General features: G+C 41.1%; 1 protein-coding gene and 1 pseudogene across 3 annotated transcripts in view; both read right to left on the bottom strand.

Annotated features, from left to right (window-relative positions):
• Positions 1-1,886: 1,886 nt before the first annotated feature.
• The window catches only part of GTF2E2 (general transcription factor IIE subunit 2), a 79,005-nt gene continuing 67,412 nt past the window's right edge, over positions 1,887-13,479 (bottom strand). For 2 of the 3 annotated variants that reach the window (XM_030312288.1, XM_030312289.1), the window contains exons 7-8: positions 3,861-3,976; positions 1,887-2,603 (exon numbers count right to left, since the gene is read on the bottom strand). In XM_030312288.1, the coding sequence (XP_030168148.1) occupies positions 2,487-2,603; positions 3,861-3,976 (233 nt within the window). In that variant the 3' untranslated portion in view covers positions 1,887-2,486. Of the gene's footprint in view, positions 2,604-3,860; positions 3,977-13,479 lie in introns of those variants that run through there. The other variant, XM_030312290.1, reaches the window with a different exon arrangement.
• LOC115511859 lies at positions 11,001-12,827 on the bottom strand (annotated as a pseudogene).

Here is a 13,479-nt window from a genome sequence, read left to right on the forward strand (position 1 = left end):
ACAGCCACTAGAGAAAATATTGAGGTTCCTCAAAAAAAGTAAAAAATAGAATTACCATGTAATCTAGCAATCCCACTTCTGGGAGTACATCCAAAGTAAAACAAACAAAAAACTATATGGAAGAGCTGTCTGCATCTCCATGGAAACAACCTAAGTTTCTATCAACAGAGAAGTGAATAAAAATTGTGGATGGAATGAAATAATATTAACGGAATACTATTCAGCCGTAATAAGGATGAAATCTGTCATTTGAAACATCGATGAACCTTGACAGCATTATGCTAAGTGAAGTATGACAGATAAACAAAGGCAAATTCTATGTGATCTCACTTATATGTGAAACCAAACGAATAAAATCTCAAAGGCAAAGAGATCAGTCTTGTGGTTATCACAGGCAGGAGTCAGGCAGAGGAAATTGGATGGAGGTGGTGAAAAGGTACAAACTTCCAGTTTCAAGATAAGTAAGTATTGGGATGTAATATACTACAGTTAACACTGCTGTATGGTATATATGAAAGGTATCTGATATATATTAAATCTAAGAGTTCTCACCACAAGGAAAAATAATTTGTTTCTATTTTTTTGTATCTATATGAGATGGTGGATATTATCTCTTGTGGTTATTTTATAATATATGTAAGTCAAATCATTATACTGTACACCTTAAACTCATGCTTTATGTCAGTTACATCTCAATAAGACTGGAAAATAAAACCGGCTGATGCATATAGACCACAAAAAAGTAGGTATACTTGGAGATAAGCTTGCACCAGAATTTTCACAAGAAAACTAGTTTTGTGTCATAAGACATTTAATGTTTGAAAAGTTTCTCCTTACTGGCAAAACCACCCATGCCCCCCCCCCCCCGCCCCCCAAAAAAAGAACTGAAACAAAGGCATGTTGAGTTTCCCATGTTCTAAATTACCGTGGGGAGGGGCACCTGGGTGGTTCAGTTGGGTAAGCGTCCAACTCTTGATTTCAGCTCAGGTCATGATCTCAGTGTCAGGCTCTGCATTGACAGTGCAAAGCCTGCTTGGGGTTCTCTCTCTCTCTCTCTCTCTCTCTCTCACCCACCTTCTCCTGCGTGCTCTTTCTCTCTCAAAAATAAAAAAATAAGCTTTTAAATAAACAAGTAAATTACCATGGGGAGCCTTAGTTTTACATCTTCTGGGGCCATGTTTTGGGGCTGGCACGTAAGAAAGACGTAAGCAGTAAGAGGACTATGTAAATGGATGAGAAATAAATAGAAAGGATAAAAACTAAAACAGAAAAAAACCCCTCATCATCTGCACAGAGTACTTGCCACTCTGGGTTTGCCATCACACCTTTTTTGAGAGCACTGAACCTGATTTTTATAATCTACTGCAATTTCAATTTATGATATGCGGACTGTATGGATCAACCCTAAGGACTCCCACACCATATAACAAGCAGAGGGAAGGAAACAGGTAGTCCGCCACTGAAGGCTGGAACAACCACGCAGACTTCCTATAAATTACCATAACTGTTACGAACCCACGGATTAGATAACGGCTCTCATGAGCTCGGCCAGTGACAGGGAGAGGAGATAGAGGGAGCCTCCCCCCGAAAAACATCACGGTCAGATCCGATGAGGAGGAGCGGGACAGGGTAAAGGTGATGTTTAGGTTGACCAGAAGACTCGATCCACCTTCGATGGAGATGGCATCAGCCCATGACTTGCAAAATCCAAGAAGCTAAATACTGACTTATGCCGGCTCCGCAATGACAGTGCAGGGCCTGCTTGCGATTCTCTGTCCTTCTCCCTCTGCCCCTCCCCCACTCTTACACACGCATGAGTGTTCTCTCTCAAAATAAACTTTAAAAAAAGCAAATAATATTGACTTATGCTCATAAAACATTAAAAATCACATGCAGTGTGTATCTTTATTGTCACATTTGCTAACAAAGGGGACACGGTGTGTTCCAATTGTGAAATCCGTGTGTTCAGCACCACAGCACAGATGACAGCGTCCGACAAGGTCCCAAACAGGCATCCTGTGGGAGTGAAAGGCCGGAGCTGCCGTCTGCCACTGCCAAGAACAGAAAGAATACAAACTGAATGCACGAACATCTTCGAGTTCCTTCTACAGTGATTTTATTATAAATATGTCCTTTCGGAACAAACAAAATTGCATTCAAGACTATCTGCAAACTTGTTCTAAAGGAAGAAAGGAAGAAAAATGGAACCAGGAACCACTTAGAAAGAGAGATAAGTAGCAAAGACACTTGCATGCCATGCTAAGCGCCTTTCCCCGGAAGTAACAGAAGGTTAACAGGGAATATCACATTAGCCCATTCAATTAAAATACGCTTGGAGTTTGGTAATTTGCTCTTGTTCTGTAAACTGAACTGCTCCTCTCCTCAGTCCTAAGAAATAGAATGGGAAGACAGTCTTCAGAGCCCAGCATCAACAAGAAAGACCTTGACATGGTACTGAACTCTTTGCTCACAAATAAAACTGTTGGCTATTTGCTAGGAGCAATGTCCGAGTAGTCCTTCAGCACTCCAGCCAGATGTTCATTGTGGGTCTTAAACCGTCGCTTTTTCTGTGAAGCAGGTTTTTTCCTTCTCTGAATAGGGGCCTACAAGAAAAGTAAAAACAGATACAGATATTCAGAGCGGCAGAATGGTGAGGATTTACTAACGACACTCAAACCAGCAGCAAAGAAACCTTTTTCCTGCTCAGTGGCCCAGCATCCCATACCAATCCCCAGCACAACAGAGCACGTGTTATGGTGCCGTGCACACCCCCATTGAGACTACCTTACCACAACTATTCTCCACACTAAGTGGATTAAAAAAGAGACAGTAAAGCTCTTTGTTTTTCATCTCTATCATTAGGTTTAAGTATATCCAATAAAAAAAGGATCTGAAATATGGCAAAATTGGGGAGTGGACGGGCACACAAAGAATTGTTAAATATTATTCTCCATTCTTTTCTGTACATTTGAAATTTAAAATCACACGATTAAAAAAACCCCACAAAGCAATGATAGGAAAAAATACCTCATAAAGTGCTGCAACCACACTAATTCACGGAGATCACTGGGCAGTAAATCCTGCCTTTTAAGGAGTCTTAAAAACTCACTGCATAAAACATACACACACACAATCACAAAGAAGGCGAGCTACAAAGACTGACGGTACACCTGGGAAAGAGGAGGAGCAGAGCAGCTACAGTCTAGGGTGTTGGTGAATTATTCCCCCGACTGGGTTTGTCCTTGGACTACAGACAACTGGTTAGCTGGTACAAGGCAATTAGATCACAAGTCATCTTTCAATTACAAATCCCTCCTCTGATCAAGCTTTGAGACTAAGAGATAGTATCTGGTTCCTAAGGAATCTGAAAGTCAGCAAGGACAATTCAATGTGATCAGGGCTAAGGCAGAGCCAGGTGCCAAGACCACAGGGCTCATGGAGCAAGGGGAGGGGAGCACAATTAAGGTCTTAAAGGCCAAGATGATGAAGCAAGCTCCTTTTAGAAACTGAGAGGGCAACACGTGGGCACTAGAAAACATTCAGTATGACTTGACTCACGAGCAGTCACTGCTAGCACAAGGGCTGGAGGTGTAATGAGGAAAGCTCTCACATGGCTGGGTAGCAGCACCAGGGGGCAGATGTGGGGGCACCAGAGGGCAGAGAGCACCTGTGGCCCTCAATACACCAGACATAATCGGGCTTGCATCTAAGATCACTGATTAGGACGCTGAGAAAAAACTGGAAGGGAGAACTGATTCTCGGAGTTCTTCGGAGAGAACAGAAAGCAGGCTCACAGTTCAAAGAACAGAGGATTATGTTTTCGGGTTTTTGTTTTTTTTTTTTCCCAGGAGACTACTTACCACTTTCTTTGGTCCAGATTCCTGCATGGAAGAAATACCCTGTCGCTTCAGATATTCTTCAATTTTCTCCTCATCCATTGAATCTACGGTGACACTCCTCCAAAGTTTCTGAAACTCTGCCAACAAGATAGTAGTTATTTTACAGCAGATATTTACAAGCTATAGCATCTGTGATAGAAAGCCAGGCCTAGATAGGATCTCCTCTGGTCTAAATTAGCACATCTAAGATTTCATTATAAAAACAAAGGAAGTGAGGGGGCCTGGGTGGCTCAGTCCGGTTAAGGACTTAATCTCAGGGTCCTGAGTTTGAGCCCCCAAGTCGGGGTGTGGAGCCTACTTAAAACAACAACAAAGGAAGTAAGACAAAAACACTCAAGTGCTGGACAGTGAGTAGCAGACTGGGAACACAGACTGGCCAGAATAGTAGTGTTCTATTCTTAGTCTAGTAAATGAAGGGCCATGTCATTGAGAATTCCCTGCTTTCCTGAGGAAGAGCAGTTGACACTTAGTCCAAAAATCAGTTCTCTCCAGTGAAATAATTCAAAATTCCTGATCATTCTCTGAGCTCCGTATACTCCATTTCCTTTCCCTCTCAGTAAAAACAAACAAGAAGGGAGATAGGGAACCAAAGTTTTATATGGGAATAAGGAGTTATAAAAGTTTATTAACAGAAGAAATTTTTGAAACTAAATACCTAGAGATGGGTGACTAAGAGGTCATAAAGACTTAACAGAGTTTGGGGCAGTTATTTTATAGAATGGCCCTCAATTGGGGATTGTCTGATCTTTCTTCACGATTAAATTGAGGTAGTGCATTTTTGGCAAGAATATCACAGAAATGATGCTGTGCCCTTCTCAGTGCAAAGCGTCCATGATGTCAGTGTCTATTACTGAGGCTGAAACTGATCGCTGGTTAAGCTGGTATTGTCAGAGTTCTCCACCATGAAGCTATTATTTTTCCTTTTGTAATTAATAAGGACCTTATGGGGAAATCTACTGAGACTAAGTAAATACTCTGTTTCTCATCATAGTTTTTGCTAACTTTAGCATCCACGGACAGCTCCTGCCTACAATTATTACTTGTGGGTTTGCCTAATGGCAAATTATTTCCATCATTCCTTCCAGATGTGTAAATTAGGATTCTACTATAAGGAAGGACTATTTTTCCTCCATTTGTCCAGTTGTTTATTTGATGTAGTATGGACTCATGGATACTTATTTCATGGATTACAATTGATTACTATCATTATTTTGTTGTTCAAACATGCTGGCTTTGGTCATTGAGATCCCCTTCAAATTGTTCCTGTATCTTTTTTACTTCACTTTTTATTCTTTGGTATTTTTGTTTGTTTTGTTGAGCACTTATTTTCAGGTACCAAAAGATGTTCCAAGCTCATCTTGTATTTCCCCAAACTTGAAATCAAAAAATTCATCAAGGAGTCCTGACTGCCTTTATTGGAAAATGCTGTTTAGAAACCAAAATCTGGAGGCGGGCCTAGGTGGCTCAGTTGGTTAGGTATCTGACTCTTGATTTTGGTTCAGGTCATGCTCTCACGGTCCATGGGATCAAGCCCCATATCACGCTCTGTACTCAAAGTGCAGAGCCTGCTTGGGATTCTCTCTCTTCCTCTCTCTCTCTGCCACTCCCCCACTCACGTGCACATATGCACTCTCTCTCAAAATAAACATTTTTTTTTAAATCCTTAATAAAAAAAAAAAAAAAAAAGAAACCAAAATCTGGGCACTGTTTTCTTTTTCGGTCAGGATTTTCTTCTCTTTTTTCCCTCAATAATAGCAAATGATTAGGGGATTCTGAATTTAAAGGCAGATGATGGGTTTCAGCAGAGGACCTCCAAGTGTCATGAAAGTCAGGCATGCTCTACTATAAAGGTAAATAAAACAGGAACAGATTTAGAAATCTTGTAACAAGGAAAAAAACAGGCTAGAATTTATAAACTCAGATTGGAGCTTCTGAACTGAAGAAATCCCTGTCCCATTCGAACTAAGAATGAAAACTGTGTAACAGAAAGTACGCCAGGGAAGGAAAGGAAATAAGCAAACTCATTAAAGAGGTTTTACCAAATAATGCATTCACATTTGGGCTATACCCAGACCTTCCCGGTGAAATGCAAACTCAGCAGAACTGTACAGCACACAGCCTGGGAGCCAGACAGCCTGAATGTGAATCCAGTCATTCCATTTACTACGTAACACGGGGCAAGTCACTTAACCTCTCTGCCTCAGTTTCCTGATCTGCAAACAGGGATGATAATAATACCTGTCTCACAGAGTTGTGCATATTAAATGAGCTAATGTATGTATTGCCTGCAAAGAAAAAAGCACTATCTATACCTGTTACAGTTATCATCATCCAACATCTATCATCTCTTATTTCTAGGTGCTAACACCACTAAATGAAAGTGGTATAAAATACCTAAGAAAAGGACGGGATAACAGATATGGGATGATCTCATTTACATAAAATAGAAAAAACTAAAATTCTAAAAATTTATTTAAAGACAGAAAGTACACACATATGAAATGAATCATAAAGGTCTGGAAAAACACACACCAATGGATATCCCCAGGCAGGAACAAATAGTTTGCTTGGTGGATTTCCACTTTTGTGCTATACTATTGTTGAAAAAAAATTTTAATATGCTGAGGTACTTACATATTACTAGTAAATTTTCTTAAATACATCACAACCTAAGAATAAGGAGGATTATGCTTACTATAATTAAAACACATTGCTTTTTCTTACATCCAGATTAGACCTCGGGCTCTAAGAGTACTTGAGTTAAGGTGTACCGTTGCCATTAAAAAATGGAGCAGAGGGGTACCTGAGTAACTCAGTTGGTTGAGTGTCCGACTTCGGCTCAGGTCATGATCTCGTGGTCTGTGAGTTCAAGCCCCACATCAGGCTCTGTGCTGACAGCCTAGAGCCTGGATCCTGCTTCAGATTCTGTGTCTCCTCCTCTCTCTCTCTGCCCCTCCCCTGCTCGCATTCTGTCTCCCTCTCTCTCTCTCAAAAATAAATACACATTAAAAAAAATAAAAATTAAAAAAAATTTTAAAAGGAACAGATTCTCATATAGCAATATACTACATCTTCCTGCATTTTCCTTGTATATTAAGGTGCTTCCTTTTTCCTCACAAGTATTATTATCCATTTTGCACCTCTAAATACAAGGACATTTCTCAATTCACCTCACCCTCTAAAGTACTAATCCTAAATTTTTGACATTATTAAATGATTTCTCTTGTGTGTGACAGAAAAATGCTTCCCCTCAAAATGTCTACATCTCAAACCCCAGAACCTGTGAATGTATTACCTTATATAGCAAAAGGGACTTTGAAGATAGGATTAAAAATCTGGACATGGGGAGATTACCCGGTATTATCTTGGTGGGCCCAATGTAATCAAAGGATCCGTATCAGGGAAAGAGAGAAGTAGGAGAGTCAGTGGAGATGTGACAGTAGGAGACACCAGAAGGACTAAGGGCCGTGAGCCAAGAAATCCAGGCTCCTCTACAAGTTGGAAAAGGGGATGAAACAAATTCTCCCTGAGAATCTCCAGAAGGAAGACAGCCTTTGCTGACCCAGTTTAGACATCAAACTTCCAGAACAGAAAGTAAATGAATAACTTTGTGTTGTTTTAAGCCACCAAATTCATGGTAATTTGTCACAGCAGCAATAGAAAACTAATATACATGGCTTTAGATTCTTCTTCTTTAAAAAGTATGATTTAAAGGGCGCATGGGTGGCTCAGTCAGTCAAAGAGTCCAACTCTTGATCTCGGCTCTGGTCATGATTTCAGGGTTCGTGAGATGGAGACCCGAATTGGATGCTGCACTGACAGCGCACAGCCTGCTTGGGACCCTCTTTCTTTCTCTCTGCCCTTCCTCCTGCTCTCACACGTGTGCATGCGTGCACGCTATCTCTCTCAAAATAAGCATTTTTTAAAGTATAATTTAAGCAGATGAGGTTATACAAACAATTAATATTTCCTTCTCAGCACTCCAACAAATACTTGTTGAGAACTGTCACTAACATGGTGTTACATGCTGGACATCTGTAAAGAATACACACGGTTTGTGTGGCAGTGCGACCGGGCAGAAAAGGCAGACTGTGGTTGGGAAGGATGAAAAAAACTTGGCAGTATTTCATGTTCTTAGTGATCCTACACAAATACAACCCTGAACAACGGCACTTTTTACTCAGGGTAAAGTGACACCAGCGCAAACAGCAAAGAAAAGAAGCCTTGAGGTAACTCTGAAAACTGCTTTGCAATGGGAGAAACACCACCCTCAAAGGGAAACATACTTTTGAGTAACTACTTTTTAATCTTCCTTTTATTAAGGTATAATTTATATAGAACCAAATTTACACGTTTTGGTGTACAGTTCCTGAAGTTTTAGCAAACATACAAGTCATGTGAACACCATCACAGAAACAATATAGAACAATTAATTCCATGAGTGCAAAAAACATCCCTGTGCTCCAAAGTCAACCCCTCTACCCACCCTAAGCTCCTGGCAACCACGATTATCTGTTCCTATAGTTTTATTTCCCAAGAATATCATAAACGTGTCATATAACTACAATAAGACAATATGTAGCCTTTTGAATTCTGACTTCCTTCCCTAAGCATGACACTGAGATTTATCCACACTACTGGGCATGTCAATACCTTTGTTCCTTTTTGTTGCTGAGCTATATTCCACTGCAAGCATGTACCACACTTGGAGGCAATTAAGGGACAGTTGAAGGCCATCTGAGTTATTTCCAGGTTTGGGCACTTAAGAATAGAGTTGATATTTATAAATGCATATGGATTTTGAGTGAATGTGGGTAAAAATCTAAGAGTAGGATGGCTGAGTCCCACCATAATATATATTACAATGTAGTAATAAACATTTAACTTTCCAAAGAATATCTTTGGAACCACACTACACATTATGCAAAAATTAATTCAAATCATCCAAGACCTAAATGTAAGAGTTAAAGCTGTAACCCTTAGAAATAAAAACAGGAGCATACATCTTTGTGATTAGGCAGTGTATTCTTAGGACGCCAAAAGCACAAGCAACAAAAGACAAACAGATAAACTATACTTCATCCAAATTAAAAACTTTTATACCTCAAAGGACACTATCAAGGAAGTGAAAAGACAACCCACAGAATGGAAGAAAATATTCAGAAAGCATGTATCTTATGAGACTTGTATCCAGAATAAAGAGCTCTATAAAGAAAAAAATTTTTAAAAACCACCTAACCTTTAAAATGGACAAAGAATTTGAATAAACATTTCTCAAAAGGAAATAGATAAATGACCACTAAGCACATGAAAAGATGCTCAACACCATTAGTCACTAGGGAAACGTAAATCAAAACCACAATAAGATACCACTCATTTCACACCAGAAAGATAGCTAAAATCAAAGTGTTGGCATGGATGTGGGGAAGCTGGAACCCCCAAACATTGGTGGTGTGAATATAAAGTGATGTGGCCAACTCTGCAAAAGCAGCCTGGCAATTCTTCAAAAAGTTAAAGAATTACCACATCCCACTCCTAGGTATAGATTTAAGAGAAATGAAAACAAGTCCACACAAAAACTTGGACACAAATGTTCATAGTAGCATTATTCATAAAAGCCAAAAAGTAGAAACAATTCAACTGTCCATCAGCAGAGGAAAGGATAAATGAATGTGGTATATCCATACAAAGTAATTTTTTTTTTTTTTTTAGTTTACTTTTAAAGAGACAGAGCGCAAGTGGGGGAGGGGGAGGAGAGAATCCCAAGCAGCCTCTGCACTGCCAGCTGTGAAGACAGACATGGGGCTCAAACCCATGAAACACAAGATCATGACTTGAGCCAAAACCAAGAGTTGGATGCTCGACCGGCTGAGCTATCCAGGTGCCCCAAAGTAATATTCTTTTTTAGCATAAGCATTTAATGCTTTATATTTCCCTTTAACCACTGCGGTAGCTGCAGCCCAGAATTTTTATATTCTTTCATTTATTTCAACATTTTTTTCCACTTTCCTTGTGATTTCCTCCTTGAACCATGAATTATTTCAACGTGTTAATGTCCAAATAGTTTGGAGAATTTCCAAATATATCCCTAATTTCCAGTATAATTCCATAATGGTCCAAGCACCTCCTCTGTATGCTTTCAGTTCTTTTAAGTTCATTAAGGTTTTGTGGCTCAGAATACCATCTGTTTTGGTGACTATCTCAAGTGCACTGGAAAGTGTATGTATTCTACTGTTTATTGGATAGTCTGTTCATAAATGTCAATTAGGTCAAGTTGGTTGATAGTGTTAAGACTTTCATATCCATACTAATTTGCCATTTGCTTGTTTAATTACTGAGAAGTGTTGTGGACTTCAATCTTAACTGTGAATTTGTCTTTCTCCTTTCAGTTTTATCTATTTGTAACTTTGGAAGCTCTGTTGTTAGGTATATATTTAGGACTTATTCTTGGAGAATTAAATCCTTAATCGTTACATAATATTCCTCTTTATCCTTGGTAATTTGCTCTCAAGTCTACTTTGATTCTAGCTTTCCTTTGATTAGTATTTGTATGGCCTATCATTTTATACCCTTTTACTTTTTTCAAGGGAGAGAGAATTTTATGTGTACAAATTTTTTGAGTTTTTTTAGTTTATTTTTGAGAGTGCGCACATGTGCAATTGGGGGAGAGGCAGAGAGAGAATCCCAAGCAGGCTCCACACAGCATGGAGCCCAATGGAAGGCTCAATCTCACAACTGCAAGATTATGACCTGCGCCAAAATCAAGAGATACTTAACAAGTGAGCCACTCAGGTGCTCCACAAGTTTATTTTTCTTAACATGCAGTGGTATATTAGTTTCAGGTGTACAATACAGTGATTCAACAATTCCATACATCACCTGGTAGTCATCATGACAAGTGCACCCCTTAAGCCTCATCACCTATTTAAGCCATCCCACCACCCTACCTCCCCTCTGGTAAACATCAGTTTGTTGTAAATAGCTGTGTTTCTTAATTTGTCTCCCCCACCCCACCGCCCTTTGCTCATTTGTCTTGTTTCTTAAATTCCACAAGTGAAATCATACGGTACTTGTCTTCCTTTTACTTATTTAGCTTAGCATTATACTCTCCAGCTCCATCCATGTTGTTAAAAAGATTTCATTCTTTTTTATGGTTGAATAATATTGCATATTGCGTGTGTGACACACACATAAGTATATTACATCTTTGGGCGGGGGGGGGGGGGGAGGGGGACAGTTCAAGGTTTTGTTTATTTGAGTAGTCTGTAGCCATCGTAGCCATCATCATGTTTGATCCTGAAAGCAGGGAGAGAAAATTTTTGGACACATTTTGGAGTCTGAGACACTAAGGCCAAAGTGGGCTCCTGGCAGGGTCATGGTCACAGCCAGTAGAGAAGACAGCTCTGAAGCTGTGTGAGGCTGTGTCCCAGGCAACAGCAAGCCAAAAGCCTGCCCTAGAGAGTCATATGCACAGAAATGTATACCGGCCTGGGTGGGGACACGGCAGACCCCTCCCACCCCACCTGGCCTGCACCCTCTTAAGCTATGCCTTTCCCAGTTCCTTGAGAGCCCACCACCCAACAGCAGTCGAGATGGTGGCTCCCTGTACACATTCACACAAACACACCTACCCTCCATGCGTACAGCTCCAGGACAGGCAGCCCAGGCAGAGGCACACAGCTTCCCTCATGGGCACACAATACACCCACACTCAAGCTCCATATGAAGCTCAGGTCCAAGCAGAAGCACCTGCAGCCTTGCCCATCACAGGCACAGTGGCAGGGGGTGATCCCTGGGTAGGCAAGTAGGGTGGCCATACCCAGTGTCACAGCCTCACCAGTTGGCCTTTGACTCCTTGATGTCATTCACAAGGTTCTGGGCCAGGAAGATACCAGAGATCTGGAGGAGGGCAATGCCCACAAAGACCCTAGCAACAATGATCAGGTTGTCCTGCAGCCACTTCTCAAACTGGCCCATGCAGCCTTTGGTGTGGATGGAGTCCTGCTGCTCCAGCCCTAGTTTGAGCCAGCAATCATAGTCACACTGGGTGTTGAGGACATCTACTGGGTCCCTGACAAAGCAGAAGGGTACCCCACAGTGCTCCCGGCACAGGTTCAAGTTGGGGCAGTTGAAATAGATACTGAGGTTCCAACCATTAGGCCCTCAGGCTTTGCAGCAAAACCAATATTCCTGAACAAAGTCAATGAGGTTCTGGAGGTCAATGTCATCCTGACAATCCTTGACAGTATTGCTGATGGAAGAAATTGAACTGGTCTTAAATCCAGTCATTGAGTATGAAGGCTCGGATCCTTTTTGCAGCTCCAGGAAGAAGACAAGGCTGAGAAACAAGGAGAAAACCTTGAGGGGTTAAGTGTTCTCCCAGAGAGCCCCAATGCAGCCAGCAAAGTCCAGTGCCAACACGACACCTCCAACCACTACAAACAGCCACATGGGGTGGAGGACTCCCAGGTCTGTCAGCATGGAGACCGTGGAAAGAACTCCCTTCTCACCCAGGCCCATAAGCCAATGGCCAGGAACAGAGATCCCAGCGCCCAAAAGACAATGTTGAAGCCAAATAGGAAATATTTTCTGCAGTAATCAACTTTGGGTTCCTGGAAGTGCTGGTGCTTGCCCAGCATGGTCAGCTGGCCCAGAAACTGGAGCTGTGGCCAGGCTAGCCGTCCACAGGCCACCCTGGGCTAGAGCAGCCTGGGTTATACCACATCTTCTTTATCCATTCATCAATCAACAGACACTTGGGATGCTTCCATATCTTGGCTGTTGTAAATAATGCTACTATAAACATAGGGGTGCAGGTTTCCCTTTGAGTTACTGTTCTTGTACTCTTTGGGTAAACACCCACTAGTGCAACTGAATGGTAGGACAGTTCTAACTTTCTTTCTTTTACTTTTATTTTTTAAAATTTACATCCAAATTAGCATATAGTGCAACAATGATTTCAGGAGTAGATTCCTTAGTGCCCCTTACCCATTTAGCTCATTCCCCCTCCCACAACCCCTTCAGTAACCCTCAGTTTGTTCTCCATATTTATGCATCTCTTCTGTTTTGTCCCCCTCCCTGTTTTTTATATTATTTTTGTTTCCCTTCCCTTCTGTTCATCTGTTTTGTCTCTTAAAGTCCTCATATGAGTGAAGTCATATGATTTCTTTCTCTAATTTCACTGAGCAGAATACCCTCCAGTTCCATCCACATAGTTGCAAATGGCAAGATTTCACTCTGTTTGATTGCCAAGTAACACTCCATTGTATATATACACCACTTCTTCTTTGTCCATTCATCCACCGATGGACATTTGGGCTCTTTCCATACTTTGGCTATTGTTGGTAGTGCTGCTGTAAACATGGGGGTGCTGGTGTCCCTTTGAAAGAGCACACCTGTATCCCTTGGATAAATACCTAGTCGTGCAATTGCTGGGTCGTAGGGTAGTTCTATTTTTAGCTTTTTGAGGAACCTCCATATTGTTTTCCAGAGTGGCTGCACCAGCTTGCATTCCCACCAGCAGTGAAAAGATACCCTCTTTCTCTGCATCCTCGCCAACATGTGTCCTTGCCTGAGTTGT

The sequence above is a fragment of the Lynx canadensis genome, chromosome B1 (genome assembly GCF_007474595.2).
Source record: "Lynx canadensis isolate LIC74 chromosome B1, mLynCan4.pri.v2, whole genome shotgun sequence".
Classification (NCBI taxonomy): domain Eukaryota; kingdom Metazoa; phylum Chordata; class Mammalia; order Carnivora; family Felidae; genus Lynx; species Lynx canadensis.